Genomic DNA, 22,514 nt, shown 5'->3' with positions numbered 1-22,514 from the left:
AACAGAGAGCTTGGCTGAGCTCCGCTGAGCTGAGCTGAGCTGAGCACAGTAGGGCAGCTGAGCGCAGGAGATCATGGCAGAATGTCGGTGTTGTCTTCGGCGCAGCAGCACGATGATGACGACGGCCGTACTCCTCGGCCTGGGGGCAGCCTCGAGCGTCGCTTGGCCCTCCAGCTGCCCCGATTACGAGGCCGTCTCCACGCCCGAGGCACAGCACCTAGACCCCGACATTTACGTCCAGGGCTTTTGGTACGAGATCTACTCGGCCAATGTCTTTCTCACGAAGGGCTGCCAGTGTACGCGCTACAACATGACGCGAACATCCCCGACGACCTTCTCCGACGTCTTCACCTGCCACAAGGACGCGCCGAACGGCAGCGTGACGACGCTGCCCAATCACGGATCCTTTCCCGCGGAGATGCCAGGAAAGATGGTCGAGAGCCTCGGTCCGGTCTCCCCGCCGTACTGGGTCCTGAAGACCTACAACGCGACGCCCGCCACCTACGACGCGGCGCTCGTCTACGCGTGCGTCGGCGCCGCGGGCTTCACGTCGGAGTACGTCTACCTCTTCAGTCGAGCACCCACCTTGCCCTCCGAAATCGAAGCGGACATGCGCGCCCATCTACAACAACACGACATCAGCCAGGACGCGATCCTCGCGGTGCCCATGGCCGGCTGCGACTGGATGTAAGTTAGGAGCGCACACGGGTCACTCGGCGTCGAGGAGGACCTTGGAGAACGTGTGGAAGTCGATCCGCGCCCGCGCGTCGTCGGCGATGCGCCTCTTGGCCGTCTCGAGGGACGTCGCGACGGCGTCGAAGCCGACGATGGGCGGCAGCTTCGCCTTGTTGCTCTTGGGCGGCGCGAGGAAGTGGTCGAGCTCGTTCTGGGCCGTCGCGAAGAGGTCGACGACGTCGGCCTTGCCCGCGCGGCCGCGCGAGTCCTTGTGCAGCCCGTCGAAGGCGCGCTTCATCTTCGTCGCCACGGGGTCGACCTCCCAGAGCACGAGGGCCGGCGGCCCCCGGCCCTTGTCGCTCTTCTCGAGGCGGAGCCGCGCGCAGAGCTGCTTCGCGAGGCGCTTGCCCGCGGGCGCGAGCGGCGACGACAGGGGCCGCGTGTCGAGGTGGTCGACGTCGAGCTCCAGCTGGGCGCACTGCGTCGGCTCGTAGGCCGTGAACTTGAGCGACCCCGTCACGCTCGCCGACACGCGGAACACGGAGACGATCATGTACATGTTCGACATCTGCACGCCCTGGCGGTAGACGAGCGCGCCGTCCTCGCCCCGGGACCGCTGCGCGTCCACGAGGCTCTGGTCCCGGCGCAACGCGAAGAGGCGGTCGCGCTTGTCGACGATCTTCTGGTCGTACTTGTAGGGTACCTGGAGCCCCGTCGCCGCGTCGACGCCCAAAACGACCTCGCCCTTCTTCAGCGTCGCGTCGAGCTCGACGGCGGCGTCGAAGCGCTTGGCCAGGAGCGACTTGGCGCGCTGCATGGCCTTGTGGCTCAGGAGCGCCGTCGCGGGGTCGTAGCGCAGGCCCGACGTCAAAGCCTGGAGCTCCGGCGCCGTCGGCGCGATGGACAGCGCCAAATCGGGCACGCCCTCGTAGCTCTCCTCGGGCAGCACGAGGTACTTGGGCGCGCGCGCCGCGGCCTGGAGCTCCGGGTCGTCGCCGCCGCCCCAGAGGTCGACGACGGCCGCGACCATGCGGACCTGGTCGGGCTCGTCGGCACTCGCGGCCGCGGCCGCGATGAGGCCCGTGCTCACCTGGACGCGGCAGCGCTTGCCGTCGTCGGGCCCGCCCGCCGGCGGGAGCATGTCGCAGTCGTAGGGCGCGTGGAGCTTGACGAGGACGTGCTCGCCGCTGCCGGGCACGGCGACGACGTCGACGCGGTCCGCGAGGTCCTGGACCTGGTCGCGCATCTTCGCCGTCGCGTTGTGGAGCCGCTGGCCCGGCACCCTTGCCTCGATGTAGGTCGACGTGTCCGGGTGGTAGGCGCGGAAGCGCAGGGCGCACAAATCGCCCTTCTCGTCGTTCAGCTTGCGGTCCGTGCTGCCCCCCGGCGTCGGCTCGCGGAGCACGTCGACGACGTAGAGCTTGCCGTCGCAGCGCCGCGTCGTCGACGTGAGGCGCTCGACGGCCGTCTCCTTCGTGCCCGCGAAGCCGATCTTCAACGCGTTGGAGTACTTCTTCTTGAGCACGCGGACCTTCGGGGCCAATTCCAACGCGGCCGTCGAGATGCCGACGCCCCACTTGTCGCCGCTGCTCACGAGGTCCATGAGCTCGGCCTCGGACGCGCGCCGGAGCACGCTCCGGCCCGTCTGGAGGTTCGTGGTCTTGAAGTCGACGCTGTGGGCGACCTCGTCGCGGAAGACCTCGAGGACCATCGCCTGGTCTTCCAGGCCGACGCGGAAGCGGTGGTTCTCGCGGTAGAGGCGCAGGACGCCGCCGCCCACGTCCTCGAACTTGGGCTCGAGCGCCGCCGGGTAGGTCCGCGGGCTCGCGCGCCGCTCCGGCGTCGCCGCGCGGCCGTCGCGGAGTTTGGTAGGTCGGAGCGGCGCGTACAGCCGCGGCGACGCCTCGCTCGGGAAGCTCCGGTCGCCGTGGGCGACGTTGTGGCGCATGAGGTACTGGCCGAGCCAGTGGAGCGGGTTCAGCGTCTCCTCCTCGTCGTCGTCCACGGGGCCGTCGTCGCCGGACCGCTCGAAGAGGAACTTCGCGAGGAAGTCGATCGCGTCCGCCGGCTGCTCCTTGTAGCACAACTCCAAGCCCCGGCTCAGCTCCGGCGACACGTTCCTGGTGACGTAGGTGCGCAGCGGCACGGACCGCTGGTCGAAGGCCATGCCCTCGGACCCCTCCTTGGCCGCGAGGAGGCCCGCGTCGAGCCGCTCCGCGGCGCGCGCGAGGCTCCGCAGGGCCGGCAGCAGCGTCGGCAGCACGTTCGCGCTCAGGTAGTCGACCATGCCGCTCCGCCGCGGCGTCATCTTCTCCAGGAGCGGCGCCAGCAGGGGCTTCACGAGGTCGCCCTTCATCTCCATGGCGGGGGCCATCGGGGCTGCCTCGCGCGGCGGCGCTGATAGTCCTGGAGATACGCAATGCAATGCCGGCCGTGGCCCTTGAAGCGTACGTTGATCATCCCGTGGAATGATCAAGGTAACGTTGAATAAGGAGTTTTTATACAACCCCCAGACAACAACGTGTGGCCCAGCCAGTCCCGTCGTCACACGCTCCACCGACGGCGCCGCGCGCGCACCCGCCGAGCCGCACGCGCGCACCCTCCGCGAGCCGCCGCCGGCGCTCGCGCCGCCGCTCGCACGCCGCGCCGCGAGACGCACCGACCCCATCGACGGGCACCGGCCCGGCAGCCCCGCGCCTATCGCCTGAGTGACGTCGCGCCGCCATGGTGCCGAGCAGCCTCCCGCAGTTGGCCAGGGCGCCCGGCGAGCAGTCGACCTACAACCTGCGGGCGAGCCGCGCCCACTCGCCGACGCCGCAGTCGCCGAACTGCGTATCGAGCCCGTCGCTCGAGAGCCCGCCGCGCGGCGCCGCGGCCGCGGCGGCGCCGCCGCCGAAGCGGCGCCGCGCGCCGCGGAGCAAGAAGGCGGCCGGCGGCCCCCTCTCCCCCGAGAGCAAGGCGCGCCACGAGGCCATGCAGCTCGTGCGCTCCGGCGGCGGGCAGCGGCCGCCGGACTTCGTCGTCAAGCTCTTCCTCATGTTCCAGGAGTTCCCCGAGCTCATCGCCTGGGACAGCGGCAAGATCGTCATCCCCGCGCCGGCGACGAAGCTCGGCTCCGTCCTGAGCAAGTTCTTCCGCACGGGCAAGTTCACGTCGTTCCAGCGCCAGCTCAACAACTTCGGCTTCCACAAGAAGGTCTCGGAGTCGACGTCGTCGGCCCGCGTCTACGCCCGCGCCGACATGGACGGCTTCCCCGCCGAGGCGCTGCTCAGCCTCCGCCGCAAGCCGGGCTGCGCCTTCGCGACGTGGGACCCGCCGGCGTCGGGCCCGCCGCCGCGCGCCGAGCCCGGCGCGGCCGCGGCCCTCGGCGGCGCGCCGCCCTTTGGCGAGATCGACGACGGCGCGTCGGACCACTCGCCGGCGCCGCCGCCCCTCTTCGGCGGCGAGCTCGGCGACGGCGCCTTCGACGGCCGGATGGCCTTCGACGGCCGGATGGACTACGCGGCCGTCGAGGCCGAGCTCGAGCTCTGCCAGCTGCGCAACGAGCTCGACGTCGAGGTCGCCGCGCTGCCCGACGCGCCCTTCGCCCGCGGCGCCGACGAGGCCGCCGACGGCTTCGACGCGCTCCTCGCGCACCTCGGCGACGGCCGCGACGACGGCGCGGCCGCGCCGCCGCGGCCCGAGCACCGCGGCGCCGACGACCTGCCGGGCCTCTGGCTCCCCGTCGGCGCCCTGTCCTGAGGCGCGCCGCCGATGCCGCGCGCCGACGGGAGTACGAAGCATGCCTCCCCGGCGCGCCCAATTCGCCGCGCCGCCCACCGAACCGACCCCGCCCGCCGAACGCCGACGACACCCGGCCCTCTGCTATACATGACGTCTCGTTTATCCAGAGACGTTCTGGGGGGCGGACGCAATGGGGCGGCGGGCGCGTCGCGCGGCTGGCGTCGCGGACGGCGCGAGGCTCGGCGGCGAGGCACCGCGTCGCTGCGCGCGCGCACCGCTGCATCGCATCGCGTCTCGCGCTCGTCGCATCGATGGCCGACGACGCCATGGACGTCGACCAGTCGTCGGCGCCGCCGCGGTCGTGGCGCGTCGTGCGCGGCGCGGGCCGCGTCTGCATGGCCAAGGTGCCGCCGGTGGCCACGTGCACGGCCCTCTTCGACGGCGCCGCCAAGGGGGCGCTCGTCGAGGAGCTCGAGTCGGACGTGAGCGAGGACGAGGAGGACCCGAACGCCGTGCAGGTGCCGCCGTGGCTGCGGAAGAAGCAGCGGTGGCGCGGCCGGCGCCGCGAGAAGCAGCACCGGTGGCGGACGACGGGCGGCGGCCAGGCGCTCGTGGGCACGCGCGAGGGCGGCCAGGCGTCGACCTACGTGCTCCTGCGGGAGACGGCGCCGGGCCGCCTCGAGGCGACCGTCGTCGACAGCTGGTTCAACTTCCGGCCCGTGTCGAGCCACGAGACGCTCAACCAGGAGCAGGTCGAGAAGGCGCTGAAGAACGACAACGTGCGCTACGACGTCGGCGCGGCGGCGAAGCTCCAGCCCTGGCGCATGAAGCGCGACGCGGAGCGCGCCGAGTCCGCGGGCCTGCCCGCGGCGCCCGCGCGCGCGCCGTCGGCGGCGCTCTCGCGGCTCGCGGCGAAGATGGCCGGGCCGGAGGACGAGAAGCCGAAGAAGCGCGGCGGCGGCGGCGGCGGCGGGCGCCGCGGCGGCGGCGCGGGCCAGGGCGACCTCTTCCGGGAGGAGGGCGCCGAGGCGGCGGCGTTCGGTTTGTCGGCGTCGGGCGCCGAGGTCGAGCAGGCGGAGATGAACGAGGGCATGGGCGACGACCTCGACTTCGAGGAGGACTTCCAGGACGACGAGGCCGACGAGGAGAAGAACCAGTTCGAGGGCATGGACTTCCACGACGACGCGATGTCCGACGACGAGGGCGACGAGGGCAAGGACGACAAGGACGACAAGGCCCAGAAGGAGCAGGCGGAGCTCGACAAGACGAAGGCGCACGTCGACAGGAACGCGCCCGTCGAGACGAAGCGCTGGCGCGAGGCGGAGCACGAGGAGGCGAAGGCGCGCCCGGAGAAGCGCGCGAAGACGGAGGAGACGAAGGGCTGGGACGGGCCCGACAAGGGCGCGACGCCCTGGGCCGGCCCGTCCAAGGGCGCGACGCCCTGGGCCGGGCCCGCGGCGCCGGCGGCGGCCGCCGCGCCGGCCGCGGTGGGGCCCACGCTCCTCACCGCCGACGAGGTCCGCGCGCTCATCGCGTCCCGCGGCGGCCGCATGAAGACCAAGGACCTCCTCGTCAAGTACAAGAAGCGCCTCAAGGACACGCCCGCGAACAAGGAGCTGCTCAAGGGCATCCTCAAGGCCATCGCCGACATCGTCGAGGATCCCGCGGACGGCCGCGTCCTCGTCCTCAAGTAGGTCCGAGGCTTACGCTTCTTCGTCTTCTGGGCCGCGCGGAGCGCCGGGAACAGCGCCTCCGCGAGCGTCGCGTAGCCTCGCGGTGTGAGGTGGAGGCCGTCGGCGTCGAAGAGGTCGCCGGCGTCCTCGAAGGCCCGCGCGACGTCCGCGGTCGCGAACCGCTCGTCGTCGCGGAGTCTCCCGTTGAGCTCGAGCCGTCGCGCCGTGAGGGCCGCCGCGCGGTCCTCGCTCGCGGGCATCCTCGGCACCGTGAGCAGGAGCGGCGCGGCGCCGCCCGCGGCGGCCGCCGCCGCGAGCGTCGCCAGCGCCTCGAGGATCTCGTCGACGCTAATGACGGGCCAGGCGCGCAGGTCGTTCGTGCCGCCGAGGATGACGACGACTCGCGGCGGATCTCGCTTGGCGAACTGGGGGTCGATGACTTTTCGCTTGGCCATCGACACCGCGGTCTCGCCGCAGGAGCTCGACGCCTGGACTGTGTGCTTCCCCTTGCCGCACTCCTTGTCCAGGAGTTTCTGCAGCGTCGCCGCCGGCGGCGCGAACTTGGATCCGCCGGCGTAGAAGCCGGCGGTCAGGCTGTCGCCGACCATGATGACCTTCATGGTGCTTGTGCGTCAATCGTGGGCTGCGTCCGCTGCCATCGTGGGCTGCGTCAATCGTGGGCTGCGTCCTCGGCCATCGTGGGCTGCTCTCCGTGGGCTGCGTCCACGGCCATAATGGCTGCTCTCCGAGGGAAACGTAGCCGTTGACGCCGTTGTTTCATAATTCATAGCAGCCCACTACAACGATGGCGTCGCTCGTCGAAGCGTAGACGTGGTTGCCTGAACCGTATTCGCAGCCCACGCAACGATGGCGTCCATTCTCGAGCGAACGATCAACACCGACGACATCGAGAATCGCAAGGTCTACCTGCAGTTGTTCTTCGTGCAGCGCTGCACGGACTTTAGCAATTGGTGGCGGCGGCTGCTCGTCAAGCAGCGGAGCGAGTACCTCCGCGACTGCGGCGTGCCGCTCGCCGAGACGCCGGCATCCGAGCGGCTCGCGACGTTCCCGCCGGAGTTCCACGTGGACAAGCTGCTCGAGCTCGTCGACGTTGACGGCGAGAACGGCACGGAGCCCCTGGCGTTCCGGCCCTACGACGGCGCGCTGCGGGCGTTCGCGATCGTCGCCGATCCGCTCACGTACTGGGCGCCGCGCGTCTCCGACGAGGCCGTCGACTGGCTCAACACGCTGACGACGATCGTCGAAGCGCTCGTCGACGCGTACCAAGACGCGACGGGCGTCTCCGTCGCGCAGCCCGTCTGGACGCCCGAGATGTCGGCGGAGTTCGCGTCGCAGTATTGGTACCCGAAGCACTGGGCGTCGGCGCGCAGGCTCCTGCGGACGCGCTTCTTCCCGGACGCGCCGCCGGCGGCGCGTCGGCCGCCGCCGACGCGGAGCGTGCTCGCGCACCGCCAGGCGCTCGCGGCCGCGACGCGCGCGGACGCGATCCGCGCGCTGGACGCCGCGCGCGACGAGGGCGAGCTGCTCGACGACGACGACGCGCGCCTCGTGGCCAAGGCCATGGCTTTGGTCGCCGAGTCGCTGAGCTGGAGCGGCTACCTCGAGGCGCTGTCGCCCGACGAGGCCAAGGCCGTCCACTTCGGGAACCAGGTCGTCGAGAAGCGCAAGGACGAGTTCGGCGACGCGGTGCTCCCCTACCAGCTCCACTTCCTCCGGGGCTTCACCTGGGTCGGCTACGGCCCGGCGCACGAGGCGGAGGCGACGGCGTGCTTCCGCGACGCGCTCGTGAGCCTGGGCCAGGCCGCCAAGGACGCGGCGCGGCGGCACGCGGACGGCGCCGACGACGCCGCGCGGCTGCGCGCGGCGGCGGCCGCGCGCCAGCTCTTCATGGTCGCGGCGAAGAGCCACGAGGGTTTGGCGTACCTCGCGGCGACCGCGGGCGACTCCGGGGCCCAGCTTGCGGCGCTGGACGTCATCCTGAAGCTCCACGACTGGGAGCCGCACGTCGACTTCGTGTGGCGCGCGTTCCGGGCAGGGCAGCAAAAGAGAGCGAAATTCCCAACTTCAAAGGCTCGTATCTCGGCCATTTTCCACTCGTTTCGGCTAATTCTTGGACGAGCGATCATCTCTTGGAGCGTTCTCGAAGCGTGGATGCTTTTTCCGGATCACGCGCGCGCGGAACACTCACGTTGAAGCGACGTTGAATCACCCTTTTGCTGCCCAGGTTCCGGGGCCTCGACCGGTTCCACAGGGACGACTTCGACGGCGCCATCACGGACCTGACGATGGCGCTCTCCGGCGCGTCGCCGGACGACGCCGAGTACGTCGAGTGCGCCGCGGGCGTCGCCGCCGGCCTCTACAAGCGCGCGCGCGTCGGCGACCTCGCGCTCGGCGTCCGCTACCTCGCGCTCGCGCGGGCCGCGGCGGCGAAGCGCCCCGGCGCCGACGCGCCCACGCTGCGCCGCGCGACGGAGCTCTACCGCCGCCACAGCGTCGCCCACGCCGAGGAGCTCCCGGAGGCCGCGCGCGGGCCGAACACGCCCCGGGAGCCCCCCGTCCTGGGCCGCCCCGGGGCCGCGCCGCCGGAGGAGACGCGCATCCGCGGCAGCAAGATCCCCGCGATCCTGCGCACGCCGCGCGACGCGCCGCGGTAGCCCCGCGTGCTGTCCGTTCGAATGTTACTTGTGCATGGCCATGCCCCGCATGCTGTCCGCGGGGATGGGCGCGCGCGCGTCGCGGGGCACGGGACATTGCTCGCCGCAGGGGACGCCCTCCTCGACCTCGACGGCGAGGGGCGCGAAGCGCTCCGGCGGCTGCTCGACCCAGTGGCTCTCGTCCTGCGCGTCCGGCGACGAGAAGTCGTAGACCGCGTACCACAGGTTCGCCGCGGGGTCGAAGCCCGCCTTGGCGAACTGCGCGCCGAGGCCGTCGTAGGCGACGTTGAAGGGCGCGAAGGAGAGGTTCTGCGACGACTCGACGATGGGCTCCGTCGCCGCGTAGAGGTAGAACGTCGTGTCGGCGCAGTCGCGGGTTCGTAGCTGCTGACACGCGAGAGAGACGGTGCAGTTCTTGCAGTCGCGGACGAAGACCTACATACCATGATTCCTCGGCGACGGCTTCTGAACATGGGACGCCGACGCGCGCGCTCCCCGCGCAGGGCCCCAGCGCGAACGTGACGTTCTCGCAGCCGTCGATTTGTAGCGCCGCGGTCACGTCCAATATCTTCACGGCGCAGTCCTTGCAGTCCTCGACGACCAAATCCTTGCCGTCGACGGAGCCCGGCTTGCGCACGACCTCGCCGGCCGTGTGCTTGGACACGCGGAACGCGTTCAGGAAGCCCCAGGCCGCGTGGAACTCGTTGAAGTCGACGCAGCCGTGGCCGGACACGTCCGCGAGCTTGACGAAGCGCTCGCACTCGTCGCGGCCGTAGCCCATCTTGAGCAGGTAGGCCGTGACCTCCGCCGGGTCCAATTTGCCGTCCTTGTTGCCGTCCATGGCGTCGAAGGCCTTTTGGACCTTGTCCTCCTTGGAGCGCGCATTCGCGAAGGCTAGAGGCGGCAAGGAGAGGCGCCGCTGCGGCGGCGCCGGCGGCCTCTCTTTCCGTTGCTTCTTCTTCGGCTTGCTCGACGCGCCGCCCATGGCAGCCCGCGCGCGCAGCCAGCGCCGGGCCAGAACTGCGCGCTCGGGTAAACATGACCTCACATGAGGAGGTTGAACAGCGTCAAAAACAGGGGGCATGGCTCTCTGAGAGCGCCCGCCCAGACCTCCAAGACGCGACGATGGCCCAGCCGGCCCAGGACTACAAGGGCCAGGTGGCCAAGCTCGGCGGCCAGATGACCCAGACGGGCCTCTGGGCCGTGACGCCGCCGCGCGCGTCGTCGAAGCAGCGCCGCGGCGTCGGCCTCGCGGCGCCCGGGGGCCTCGCGGAGGAGAACGCGCGCCTGCGCGCGCGCGTCGCGGAGCTCGAGGAGGCCATGGCCCTCGCCCTCGGCGAGCGGCGCGTCGAGGCCGACAGCCTGCCCGAGTGCACCTGCGCGGCGGCGCCGCACGTCTGGCGACGGCTGGAGCAGTCGCGGCAGGCGGCGCTCGCGCAGGAGCGCGTGACCCGCGACCAGGCCGCGGCGCTCGCCGCGGCCGACGAGGACGCCGCGGACGTCGAGGAGCTGCTCGACGCGCTCGCCGTGTCGCTGCGCGAGGGCACCGAGCGTCCGGCGTGGCTCGGCGACCCGCCCGCCGCCGACGGCGCCGCGGCGCCGCCGAAGAAGGCGCCGGGCCGCGCCCAGCTCCTCGGCACCGTCGAGGCGCTGCGCGCGCGCGCGGAGCAGTCCAAGCGCGCGCGGCGCGAGCTCGCGCTGGGCGCGGATTCGGACGCGGCGCGCGACCGCCGCGCGGCGCGACGGACCGCGAAGCCGCGGGACCTCGCGCGAGCCGAGGACGCGGCGCCGCCGCCGCCGGAGGAGCCCGCGCCGCCGCCGGAGCCCGCGCCGCCGCCGGAGCCCGACGCGTCGCCGCCGCGCGACGACGGCCGGCCCGCCTGGGACGACAACTTCGGCGGCGCGACGCCGCCGGAGCCCGCGCCCGCGCCCGCGCCGGCCAAGAAGAAGGCGCCGCCGAAGAAGCCCGACTGGGTGTCGTAACTACCTTTTGGGTGGAGGTTTCTCCCCGGGGGATCAGATTCTGAGTGAAAAACTCGCGATCGATGCTTAGTCATGAGTCAGTAGCCCCCCCGAGGCGCGTAGAATCCGGCGACGTGCGACCACGCATCGACGGGCAACGCGGTTCCGAAGCATTTGGTGAGCATGGAGATGTGGCCGTTTAGCTGCCGGCGCGCGTATTCGTCGAAATCGCCGGCCTTCTTGATGGCGTCCACGAGCGCCCAAGCGGACGCGTTTTCAACTGAACGAGTGACCTCTATTGTGCGTTCAAAACTCGGTGTTGTGTCATAGGCGGGGACTATCTTCGATCGGAGGACTGTATTGACCTCGGCCCCGGCGCGAAGAAGATCTAGAAGAATCCATCGAAATCCTCCCTCGAGAGCCAGACTGAATGGACACGCGCCGCAAGTCGCGCCGCGACGTTGGCTTCGCGCATGAACATCAGCGCCCGCTGAAATGAGATCATTGACGATCGTACGCGTTTTCCGTTCTTTATTCTTATGTACTAAGAAAACCAAGATTAGCGGCGTGTCGGTACGATCGGCCGAGATGTCTGCACGCGCACCGGCTGATAGGAGTTCGGCGACAGCTTCAGGGCGACATATGACAGCAGCGCTCTGTAAGGGCGCAAGACGTTCAACTTCTATCATGTTCGGGTCGGCACCCGCAGCCAGCGCACGTCGCATTAGCGGAATATCCCCAACTACTGTGGCGTCGCATAATTTGCGATAAAGCGATCTCTCATCGACGAGCTCGCCATCCATCACGCCCGCCGTCACACCCGTCGAAGCGCGAGCCCACGAGCGTAAGACGACACCTAGCCGGGGCGTCGATCCGCCTGGGTGCGCGACGGCCGTCGACCCGATTCGCCACAAAAGATTGCGGCTTTGCTTCGCTGGCAAGCTGGCATCGAAGAAGGCGCGGCTCCGAGACGGGCTACGAGTCGAGCATACCTCCCACTCGATCGACGCGTCGACGACCGCCGCTCACGTCCCCTCGCGACCAAAACAGCGAAGACCCGGCTCTCAAAACGCCTCAAAACGCCTCGAAACAAATCCATCGACGTTCCTCGCGTCAAAAAGTCGACCGATAGCCAAAACCACGGCTTAAAACAATGGCGAGCTTGGGCATCAACGACACCCGCATCCAGCTCAACACCATGTTCGGCATCCAGGACGAGCCGGCGCCGAGCCGCCGGCCGCGCGCGAACTCGCTGTCGCGCAAGGCGTGCGCGATGCACCGCCTGAGCTGGAGCAAGCACCTCGGCGGGGGCTTCCACCTGCGCCCCGTCGCCGCGCGGCGCGACGACTCCGGGAGCTCCGCGGGCTCGAAGCACGGGTCGAACAACTCGCGGACCGGGTCGCCCGCGAAGCTCGACGCCGCGGCGAAGCACGACTCCGGCGGCGCCCTCGAGGGCCTCGCGCGTGCCATGCGCTCGGGGAACATGCACGCGGGCGCCCCGGCGCGCGTCTTCAGCCGGAGCCGCCTCGCGCGGAACCCGAGCTCCGAGAGCGCGAGCACGTACGCGAGCGACTGGGGCTTCTACGAGGAGGAGGGCGCCCACGGCGACCAGCCGTCCCAGGAGCGGCTCGGCGGGAACCGCAGCGAGGTCGAGGTGCCCGACTACGTGCTCGAGGCGACCTTGGACGACCAGGTGCTCTGGCACGCGACGGCGGGCCAGCGGCCGCCGCAGCCGCTCGCGGAGCGGCGCGCGGCCGAGGCGGCCATGCGCGCCAACTTCGAGAAGTCCTGCGTGGCCTACGACGACGGCGCCTGCCCGCCCTGCGGCCCGCCGCCGGGCCGCGCGGCCGTGCCCATCCTCCGGGAGCCGTCGCCGTTCGGCACGTCCGTCACGAAGTCGTTCCAGTGCGACTGCTGCGGCGAGCGCACGTCGCTCATGATCCGCATCCCCAAGTTCCAGATCGTCCGCGAGCGCAGCGGCGTCGACCTCCGCGCCGAGTACCTCGTCGTCGCGCGCCTCGGCGGCGTGACCTTCGGCATCTGGCGCCGCCACTCCCACTTCCTCGACCTCCAGCAGGCCATCGCCAAGGAGCCCGACGCCGACGTCACCTACCGCAACACGCTCTGGTCCTGGCGCTGCCTCAAGCGCCGCCAGCGCCTCTTCCGCTGCCTCGACAAGGACTACCTCGCCGTCAAGTGCTTCCTCCTCGAGCGCTTCCTCCACGACGCGGTCTTCGAGTCGTCCTCCTCCGCGATCTTCTCCACCTTCCTCGGCCTCCGCGTCTCCTAGGCGGAGGCCGCGAAAAGGCCCCCGCGCGTGGTAACCGCGTCCGGGCGCCGCTCGTCTCGGGGGGTGCTTAGGTCGGGGAGGGGCGGCGAGGCGAGTGGTGCGTCGTGGGGGCTCCGGCGCGGCGTCCGGCCATCTCCGGCGCGGCGTCGGGTCCTCCAAAAACGTCGGGCGGCGGCCCGCGGCCGCGGCGGCGGGCGCCGCGGCGCCGCGGCGCGTCTCGCGGCGCGTCTAGGTCGGCTCGCCTTCGCATCTCCAGATCAGGACGCAGACGCCGGGGACGACGGAGCAGTACATGTAGGTTTTGATCTCGTGCGTCACGTAGGCGCCGAAGGACCGGCCGACGACGACGTTCCAGCCCTTGCCGTACGCCTTCTCGAAGCCCGCGCGGATGAACTGGGCGATGTAGGAGTAGACCTTGCCCTTGAAGGACGCCTGGTTGAAACCCTCCTGGGCGATGTCCAGCGCGAACTCGACCTTCTCCTCGCTCATGTCCTCGGCGTAGATCTGCTGCTGCGTCGTCTTCGACGTCGACATGGCGCCGGCGGCGTCGCGGGCGGTGCGCCGCGCGTCGAGGTGGCTCCGGTGTTAGCCGCGCCCCCACTCACGGCGGGCGGAGGGCTCCGAAGGATGCGGCGACCGTCGAGGCGCGGCGGACGCAAACCGCTGCGCGATGGGCGGTGAGACTATAGCGCGGTAGTTTGAGCGTTTGACGATGATACATTTGACGTAAGTTGAAGCATTGGCTCACTCCAACGTGTTATTTACGATGGTGACCTCGACTCGATGATCGCTTTACTCGCATGGGCCGTCGCGGCGGCGACGGCCGCCACCGTGCTCGAGGACCTCGACTACGCGAATCGGCCGCGCGCGACGGCCTGCTTCGTCGACATCCCGGACCACTTACCGCGCTGCAGCGACGTGCTCTGCGCCGGGCTCATGGTCGGCGCCGTCGCCGAGTCCTGGTCGCGCACGCTCGGCGATCCCTACGGCGAGCTCAAATGCGTCGCGCGCGACGGGACCTGCGGCTGCGTCGCGCCGGCGCGGACCCCCGGCGTCGCGTCCTTCTAACGTTTGAGCGACGCGCGCCCGCCTAGGCCCTCGACACGGCCGTCGCGCTGTCCGCGGCCGTGAGGAACGCCGGCTTCGTCTTCCACGGCGACTCGACGACGCGGAACATGCAGGGCCCGCTGCAGGAGCTCCTGCGCTTCGCCGCCGCGCCGGACGTCGCGGCCGCGGCGCGGTACTACGCCGACAAGGTCGTCGCGGCGACGCGCGCGGCCGTCGCCAAGGCCAGGACCGAGGGCTCGAAGAATAAGACGCGCCACTCGCTGCGCCTCATCTACCCGGGCACGGCCGACGACAAGGGCACCGTGTCGCCGCCGAGGACCTTGAACGACGCGCTCCGCGCCGCGCGCGTGAGCCGGTCGCCGGACACGAGCCCGAACTGCCGCGTCATGATCCTCGAGAAGGACGGCCGGAACTGCTCCGACGCCTTCGACGCCGAGTCCTACCACGGCTTCGCCAACGCGTCCGTCGCGAAAGTCAACCACGACGCGGTTTTAGGCGTGCCCGTCTGGCCGGGGAACGACAACGTCCGGCGCATCTGGGTCATGAACTACGGCCTCCACGTGCTCCACGCGCACCCCGGGCGGCCCCTCACCTACGCCAAGGACGCGAACTACGTCGCGGACTTTGCGGACGTCGCGCACCAAATCGTGCGCTGGTCGCTCGCGCGGGGCGCGCTGGCCCGGACGGCCCTCGTCTGGCGGCACACGAATTTTGTTTGTGACAAGAACCTGTACGGCGCGTGGGACGCGGCGCTCCGGTCCCTCGAGTCGGAGCCGCGGACCGCGGCGGCGCCGCTCGTCAGAAGCTGCGTCGACGACGCGCGGCGCGAGCGGCCGCCGCCGCGGCGGCGCTACGGCACGCTGTCGCCCGAGGCCATGTGCGCGAACGTGACCATCGACGCCTACGGCTCCGCCTTCCTCAACGGCGTCGCGGAGCACTTCGTCGACGACCTGAACGCGTGCTGGGTCGGCGGCGCGACGCGGCGGCCGGGCTTCCCCTGCCCCGACGACGTCCGCGGCGTCGCGGGCCGCGAGGCCTGGCCCCTGCCGGGCCTGCGCATCCTGCGCGCCGACGCGATCTCGCGGACGTTCTGCGGCGTCGTCAAGGGCGACGCGGTCCACACGCGGCACAACCACCCGCTCCTCGCGCGCGTGCTCTTCGCCATGCTGGAATTTCTGTAACGTTCGAAAGGGAGAGACGCGCGCCTAGCACGTGAAGTCGTAGCTGCGGACGGAGTCGTACTTGTTCGTGACCTTGAGCGTGCCCTCGCCGCTCGTGAGGCCCGTGACGTCGACGCTGAGCGCCGTCGGGTTCCAGTGGGCGTCGAAGTCGAAGGTGCCCGACGCGATGGTCGCGCCCTTGGCGTCCTCGACGACGTAGGAGCCCGGCGACTTGGAGGCCATCTTGTGCGTGTCCATCGTCGTCGCGGTGAGCGTGTAGGCGCCGTCGTCGTCGCCCGCGGCGCAGGCGAGGCCGTAGACCAGGGGCTTCGTGTAGAAGCGCTCGACGGAGTACATGAGCCAGCCCTCCTCGACGTCGCAGGAGTCCGCCTCGCAGGTGACGTCGTTGTAGATGTCGAGCTCGAACGCGATGTCCGACGTGTCGCGGACGACCTCGACGACCTTCGCGTTCGCGTAGTCGCTCGACGTGTAGTAGGACGACGGCCACCAGCAGCCGAGCATGTTCGTCGTCGGCAGCTTGTCGTTGTCGCCGAAGACCATGGAGTAGGTGCCCGTGGAGTACTCGAAGACGACGGTCGCGTTCCCGCCGTCCTCGTCGAGCTTGACGACGAGCAGCTTCGAGCCCTTCTCGACGTAGTCGAAGTTGTTGTCGAACATGGCGTACTCGTCGTTGCCGATGTACTCCGCGTTGTGCTGGCCGTGCCAGTAGGAGTGGCCCGCCTCGTACTCCGTGCCGTCGATGCCGGTGATCGTGAAGTCGCCGAGGTCGCCGCCCAGGGCCCAGACCTCGTCGCCGGAATCGGCCTTGACCTTGTAGATCGTGTTCGTCGACCGCGAGCTCAGGATGGCGTACTTGTCGTCCTCGATGAGCTGGATATGGTTGAGGTCGTCGACCTCGGACTGCGCGACGCCGATCTCGTTCGGGCCGATCGTCCAGGCGCCGTTAGCGACGTCGACCTTGCCGTACTCCTTGGAATCCAGCGCCCAGTAGTAGTCGCCGCTGTAGGCGCGCTGGAGGTCGTGGATGTCGACCTTCTTGTCGCCGTGCTTCGCGTAGGTGCCCGTCTTCCAGTCGAAGAGGTAGACGTAGCCGTTGAGGGACGTCGACTCGCCGGCGGCGAAGAGCACCTCGGTGTCGCTGTACATCTTCAGGCCCGCCGCGCGGTAGAACTCCTTGCCCTGGTAGAGGGGCTCCATGGTCTCGATGGTCCCGTAGACGTCGCACACCACCAGCCACGACGCGTCGAAGGTGTTGTCCCGGTTCTGCATGACCATGTTGAAGGTCAGGTAGCCGCCCTCGGCGTCGTCGCCGATGGACCCGCGCACAAAGGACTTGCGCGTCTCGAAGACCATCCTCTTGGGCACGAGCTTGTAGAGCTTCTCGTCGCTCAGCGACGTGCACTTGTCCACGCCCTCGTAGGATTCGATCCACTCGCACACGGAGTCGATCTTCAGCAGATCCGCGGCGTAGACCGTCGTCGTGACCACGCTCTCGTCCGTCGCGTTCGACAGCTGCGCCGGCGACGAGCGCGCGCCCTTGCCGCCGAAGCTCTCGAGGGCCAGCATCGCGCCTTTGTACGGCGTGCCGCCGATGGCCGCCAAGTTCGCGAGGCCGCCGACGGCGAGGCCGCCGACGACGGCCAGCAGGCCGCGGCCGCCCCAGGCGCGCTCCTCGAGCGCCTCGTAGTCCGACCGGCCCATCGTCCCCGACGTGCTCGGATATCCGGGCTGCCTCTTGGGTCAACGTGCTCTTTGACGTTGGAGTTGTCGATTCGGCATTAGAATGTAAGGTTCGAACCCTGCAAGCCTGCACCGCTGTTGTCGGCTAGCGTGTTGCAATGATTCGTTGCGGAAGCACGTTCGTCGTTCTCAGCGCGATGGTGCGGCGCGCGCTGTCGCTGTCGCTTCGGCCGGCGACGGAGGTGCCCATCGCCTCGAGCTGGCCCGCGCAGTGGCCGCGCAGCCCGGAAGGCAGGCAGCAGCGCGCGGCGGAGGCCGAGCGGCTCCTGCTCGCGCGCGTGTCGCGCGACGTCGACGTCAAGGACGTGGTCATCGACTCCTGCAGCCTCGGCGCGCAGACCATCGCGACCTTGGACGTGTCCGGCCCGCCGTCGGCGACGCCCTGCGTGCTCGCGCACGGCTTCGGCTCGGGCAAGGCGACGTACTACCGCAACGTCGACTCCCTCGCGGGCGCGGGCGGCGGGCGGCGCGTGCTCGCGCTCGACTGGCTCGGCATGGGCCGGTCCGCGCGGCCGCGCTTCGAGGCCGTCGCGCCGTTCCCGACGGAGGCCGCGCGCGACGCCGCCGTGGCGCGCGGCGTCGACTGGTTCACCAAGAGCTTCGACGCGTGGGTCGACGCCTGCGTGCCCGGCCGCAAGGTCGACATCGTCGCGCACTCCATGGGCGCCTACTTCGCGACGCACTACGCGCTCCGCCGCCCGGACAAGGTCGACCGGCTCGTGCTCGTGAGCCCGCTCGGGCTCCCCTTCGCGCCGGACGCGGCGCGGCCCGCGGGCGTCCGCCGGCGCGGCCGCGGCCCGTCGGCGCGCGCCGCGAGGCGCGCGGCCGCCGTCGCCGCCGCGGGCACGGACGCGTCGGCCGCGGGGCTCCGGACGGCGTCCTCGGAGCTCCTGCTGCGCCTCTGGCGCTGGTCGTGCACGCCGCAGACCATGCTCCGCACCGTCGGCGTCCTCGGCGACGCCGCGGCCTTCGCGGCCGCGCTCCGCTCCGTGCGCGAGCGCTACGCGCGCGTCGCCGTGTCCGAGGAGGACGTCCTCGACCTCGCCAAGTACCTCTACTCCATCAACGTGCTCGACGCGTCGAGCGAGTTCGCGCTCACGAGCCTCTTCGCGCCCGCGGACCGCGACGACGCGCTCCGCGGCATCTACGCGCGGCGGCCCCTCGCCGCCGAGGACCTCGAGTCGCTCTCGTGCGACACGACGGTGCTCTTCGGCGACCGCCGGCGCGACTGGATGTTCAACCCGGCCGTGCCCGACGTCCTCGGCCGCTTCGGGCCCGACGGCGCGGACCTCGTCATCGTCCCCGACTCGGGCCACCAGATCGCCCTCGAGAACGCGGACGCGTTCAACCGCGTCGTCGGCGACGTCCTCGCGCGGGGCCGCTAGCTAAGAACGGTGTGTGTAGCGACGCGCGCGAGGGTCGAGGGGGCGCGCCTACTTCTCCGGCTTGTTGATCTCTTCCCTCAGGTGGCGGCAGAAGTCATCGTCGACGTCGTCGTCGTCCCAGTCGTCCTGCGGAACGCGCGGCGGTCGCGTCGCGCGGCGGAGCCGCGCGCGCGCGCGGCGAGCGAGCGGCGGTCGCGTCGCGCGGCGGGGCCGCGCGCGCGCGCGGCGAGCGAGCGGCGGTCGCGTCGCGCGCGACCGCGGACACGCGCGGCGGCGGCCGAGCCGCGCGCGCGGCGCCCCGGACGCCGGCGCCGCGCCTGCCAGAGCTTCTGGTCGTCGGTGTCCTCCTTCGTCTCGTCCCAATCTTCCATGGTGAACTCCTCGAACTCGTCGTCCTCCTCGAAGATCTCGATGTCGGCCTTGCGCTTCTCGCCGGAGGCCGCGGCGTCCTGCGGAGGGCGGGCGTCCGTCATGGGTGCGCGCGCGAGCCTCTTCCCAAAGGTGGTCTCGCGAAAAGCGACGGCGCCGCGCCCGCTCCGGACGCGCGCGCGGTGCCGCGCGCGCGCGCGCGCGCGCGCTCCCCCGCACGGATTCGACGCGGGGGTCGCACGGTCGTCGCCGCTTCAGCGGGCTTCGCTGCTGTCGCGGGCGCAGACATCGTGTCCCTCGCTGTGCGGTTCGCAGTCGAAGTCCGCGGCCCCCCGGCGCCCAGACGACCTCGGCAAAATCCCTTTGAGCCTCCCTTCCCCCGCGGTTCCTCCATGGGCCCCCTACGTTTAGAGACACGTCAAGGCAAAATCGACGCCGTCCGGTCCCCCATCCCATCCCGCCCGCCGTGCCGCCTTACCCCGCCAGCAGCCCCTTCAGCAGGCCGCCGCTTTTCGCCGGCTCCTTCCCCGCGGTGTCCGGCGACAGCCGGACGACGACCGCGCCGTGGCGCGGGACGTCCGCCGCGTACGAGCCCGCGGCGGTCCCCGCGGCCTTGCCCCGCCAGCAGTCGAAGACCGCGTAGCGCCGCCCCGCCGCCAGTCCGACCGCGTCGAGCTTCGCCGAGACGCGCGCCGCCCGGGCGTCGCGGTTGAGGAGCATGACGGCGACGTCGCCGTTCGCGAGCTGCTTCATCCACACCTCCCGCGCCCCGCGGACGACCTTGCGCCCCTGGAAGCCCAGCGGGTCCTGGTCGATGGCGATGAGGTGCTCGTTGCCGAGGATCGCCAGGTTCTCCGCCGACAGCGCGTGGAGGTCCGTCCCGATGAGCAGCGGCGCCGCGAGCATGCACCAGATGGAGAAATGCGCCCTCGCCTCGTCCGCGTCCAGCCCGACGTTCCCCACCAGCAGCATGTCCGGGTCGTTCCAGTGGCCGGGCCCCGCCAGGCTCCAGAGCCGCTCCGTCGCGTCCGCGTTCGCGAGCACGGACGCCCAGTTGTTCTGGATGTCGTTCGTCGTCCGCCAGAGGTGCGCGACGTCGCCGACCCACGCGCCGCATTCGTCGACGGTGCCGCAGCTCTCGACGGACTCGACGACGGCGCGGCCCGTGCGCGCGTGGCACTCATCAAAAGCGTCGCGGAACAGCTGCCACGACTTCCGACGGTCCTTCTTGGCGTAGCCCCGGCCGCCGCACGCGTCGATCTTGACGTAGTCGACCTCGAAGGCGCAGTACGCGTCCGCGTCGCGCGTCTCGTGGAGGTAGGACCCGGGCCGGCCCTGGCACGTGAACTCGTGCGACGCCGTGTAGAGGCCGTACTTCATGCCCAGGGCGTGCACCGCGTCCGCGACGGCCTTCATGCCGCCCGGGAACCGCGCGGGATCCGCGACGATGTTCCCCGCGCCGTCCCGCCCGACCTGCCAGCAGTCGTCGACGTTGACGTAGGCGTAGCCCTTGGCCGCGAGCCCCAGGTCGATGAGGAGCCGCGCCGTGCGCACGACGGCCCTCTCGTCGACGTTGCAGTGGAAGTAGTTCCACGTGTTGTAGCCCATCGGCGGCGTCCGCGCGACGGCGCCGCCGCCGACGTCGAGCACAAAGGGCGCGAGGGGCAGGCCGCCGTTTTCGCCGACGACGACGCACTCCGGCGCGGGGAGCCAGTCGTAGCGCAGCCTGACGACGCCGGCCGCGGCGACGACGATCGTGCCGTTCGCCGCCGCGGGCGCTCCCGCGCTCGCCCAGGTGTCACCGTCCCTCGAAATCTGGAAGACGCGGCGGTCGCGCTTGCAGCAGGCCGCGCAGCCGCGCGCGTCCCGGTAGACCACGGGCGCGCTGAGCTCCACGACGACGGCGCCGCCCGCCGCGGCGACGCGGACCACGCGCGGCGCCTCGGGCGCGTCCCGGCGCCCGAAGGCCACCCTCAGCATCTCCGCCGCGAGCCGGTCGCCGACGGCCGCCGCCGGCGGCGCGCGCCCGAGGTCATACGTCGCCGCGAGGCCCGTGGTCTGCACGTCGCCGCCCGGCCGCGGCAGCGCGGACCTTTGCGCGGCGCGGAACGCCGGGAGCGCCGCCGACGCGGCGCCCGGTGCCGCCTCCACGGCGACGAACGCGAACTCGCCGATGCCCCAGCGGTCCCGCCAGGAGGAGATGAGCGCGCGGAGCCGGCAGCCGTAGGCGCCCGGGGCCGCGGCGACGTCGCGGTCGCCCTGGAGCCAGAACACGCCGCGGAGCGCGAAGCCCACGAGCGGATGAATCAGCCCGCCGAAGACGGACCCGTGCGCGTCGCCCTCGCGCCGCTTCTTCTTCGCGCCGAAGAACGACAGGCGCCGCCGGTTGTCGCAGGCGCCGCGCGCCTCGCGGGGCAGCCACGCGTCGATCGACGCGTCGGCCGTCGCTTCGACGATGCCCAGGGGCCGGTCGCCCCAGTGTTTGTCCGCGACGGCGAGCGCCGCGGCGACGCAGGCGGCGCTGACGTTCGCCGCGCGGTCGAGCGGCGCCCAGCCGCGCCGGCCGCCGAGGCTCGCGGCGCGGAAGTCGTCGCGCGCGGCCGCCGACGGCGCCGCGTCGACCTTGAGGAGCGACACGCGCGCCGCGCCCGGCGGTGGCCGCGCGCCCGGCGCCGCCGCGGGGCCGCCGCCCGCGCAGAGGTAGACGTCGCCGTAGGTGACGCCGCGGAGCGTTATATCGTCGCGCGTCGCCGACCCGGACACCGTCAGCGCGAAGCTGTTCGTCGCGTGCTTCGGGTGCGTGTAGGGATCCAGCTGGATGCGCCAGCGGCCCTTCGAATCGGTCACCGTCGAGAAGGGCGCCTTGCCGACGATGCGGTGCGCCCCGGCCACGGACACGGTCTCGCCGGGCGCGGCGCGGCCGTAGATGAGGGACCGCATGCCCGACTCGAAGTTCGTCTGGAGGACCGCGCCGTCGGAGAAGAGGGGGCTCAGCTCCACGCGGCCGGCGACGCGCGCGGCGCCCAGCAGGCATCCGAGCAGCGCGCGGCGCATGCTGCTCTGAAATTGGGCTCAGACCATCCTGCCGTGCTCACTGCCTTTTGGCCTGTTTCAGCCGCTGGCGCCGCCGCCGTCTGGCCGAGACGGCGGCTGTACCGCGTCGATTTGAGCGCGGTAAAGCCGTGACGCGCGGCGCATAGACCCAACGCGTGGGCCTGACTACTTTTTTCCAGCGAATCGCGGGCGCGCGGGCGCGCGGAGGTCGCGCTCTCGACGAATATATGCTCAAATCGTGTCGATCCCACCTCTCCGAGCCGCTCGTGGCATCATAGAGAGCCGTTTTGTTACCGCGGTCTGCTCCATACACGCCTCGAGCGGACTGAACCGCGAGAACACCCTCGGGGACTGTTTCGACTCCGCGGCCGCGCGTTCGAGACGAGCGCCGAAACGCCGACACGACCGCGAACGCTGCCAAAACGCCGACGGACGCCAAGACGCGGAACCGCTTGCGCAGCGCGACGATGGGGTTACGATAGGACACGATCGACGCCCCTGCGACTCCTGGCACGCCCGAACTCGCGCAAAGTCTGGGATCGTAGGGTATGGTCGCAAATCGATCCCTTTTGAGCCGATTTCGGACGCGCGCGACCGCGTTCGCGCGACTACTTTTGCACCGCGTTGTCGGCGCAACATATCTGGAGCGCGTGGGAAGCGGAACGGCTGGAATCCATGCTGTAGCGGCTGTAAAAGGTCTCAAAGCTTGTCACATGCTC

The 22,514-nt window shown here is 71.0% G+C and overlaps 4 protein-coding genes across 4 annotated transcripts; 1 reads left to right on the top strand and 3 right to left on the bottom strand.

Moving 5' to 3' along the window:
* Positions 1-9,013: 9,013 nt before the first annotated feature.
* Positions 9,014-9,181, bottom strand: AURANDRAFT_7976 (hypothetical protein; the record flags this gene model as incomplete). Its single annotated transcript, XM_009033889.1, has 1 exon — positions 9,014-9,181. A coding segment is annotated over one exon (168 nt), but the record flags the coding sequence as incomplete, so codon positions are not given.
* A 2,449-nt stretch (positions 9,182-11,630) lies between these two features.
* On the top strand, positions 11,631-13,046 carry AURANDRAFT_70567 (expressed protein; the record flags this gene model as incomplete). Its single annotated transcript, XM_009034404.1, has 1 exon — positions 11,631-13,046. The coding sequence occupies one exon, from the start codon at positions 11,862-11,864 to the stop codon at positions 12,996-12,998; it is 1,137 nt and encodes a 378-aa protein (XP_009032652.1).
* Positions 13,047-13,286: 240 nt separating this feature from the next.
* On the bottom strand, positions 13,287-13,490 carry AURANDRAFT_17782 (hypothetical protein; the record flags this gene model as incomplete). The annotated part of the gene is made up of 1 exon (XM_009034110.1): positions 13,287-13,490. A coding segment is annotated over one exon (204 nt), but the record flags the coding sequence as incomplete, so codon positions are not given.
* A 5,711-nt stretch (positions 13,491-19,201) lies between these two features.
* On the bottom strand, positions 19,202-20,543 carry AURANDRAFT_35927 (hypothetical protein; the record flags this gene model as incomplete). Its single annotated transcript, XM_009034109.1, has 1 exon — positions 19,202-20,543. The coding sequence occupies one exon, from the start codon at positions 20,347-20,349 to the stop codon at positions 19,216-19,218; it is 1,134 nt and encodes a 377-aa protein (XP_009032357.1).
* Positions 20,544-22,514: the final 1,971 nt, after the last annotated feature.

Source organism: Aureococcus anophagefferens, assembly GCF_000186865.1.
Source record: "Aureococcus anophagefferens unplaced genomic scaffold AURANscaffold_1, whole genome shotgun sequence".
NCBI classification, from domain to species: domain Eukaryota; class Pelagophyceae; order Pelagomonadales; family Pelagomonadaceae; genus Aureococcus; species Aureococcus anophagefferens.
The sequence above is the reverse complement of the archived record's forward strand: the minus strand, read 5'-3'. Positions and strand labels throughout refer to the sequence as shown.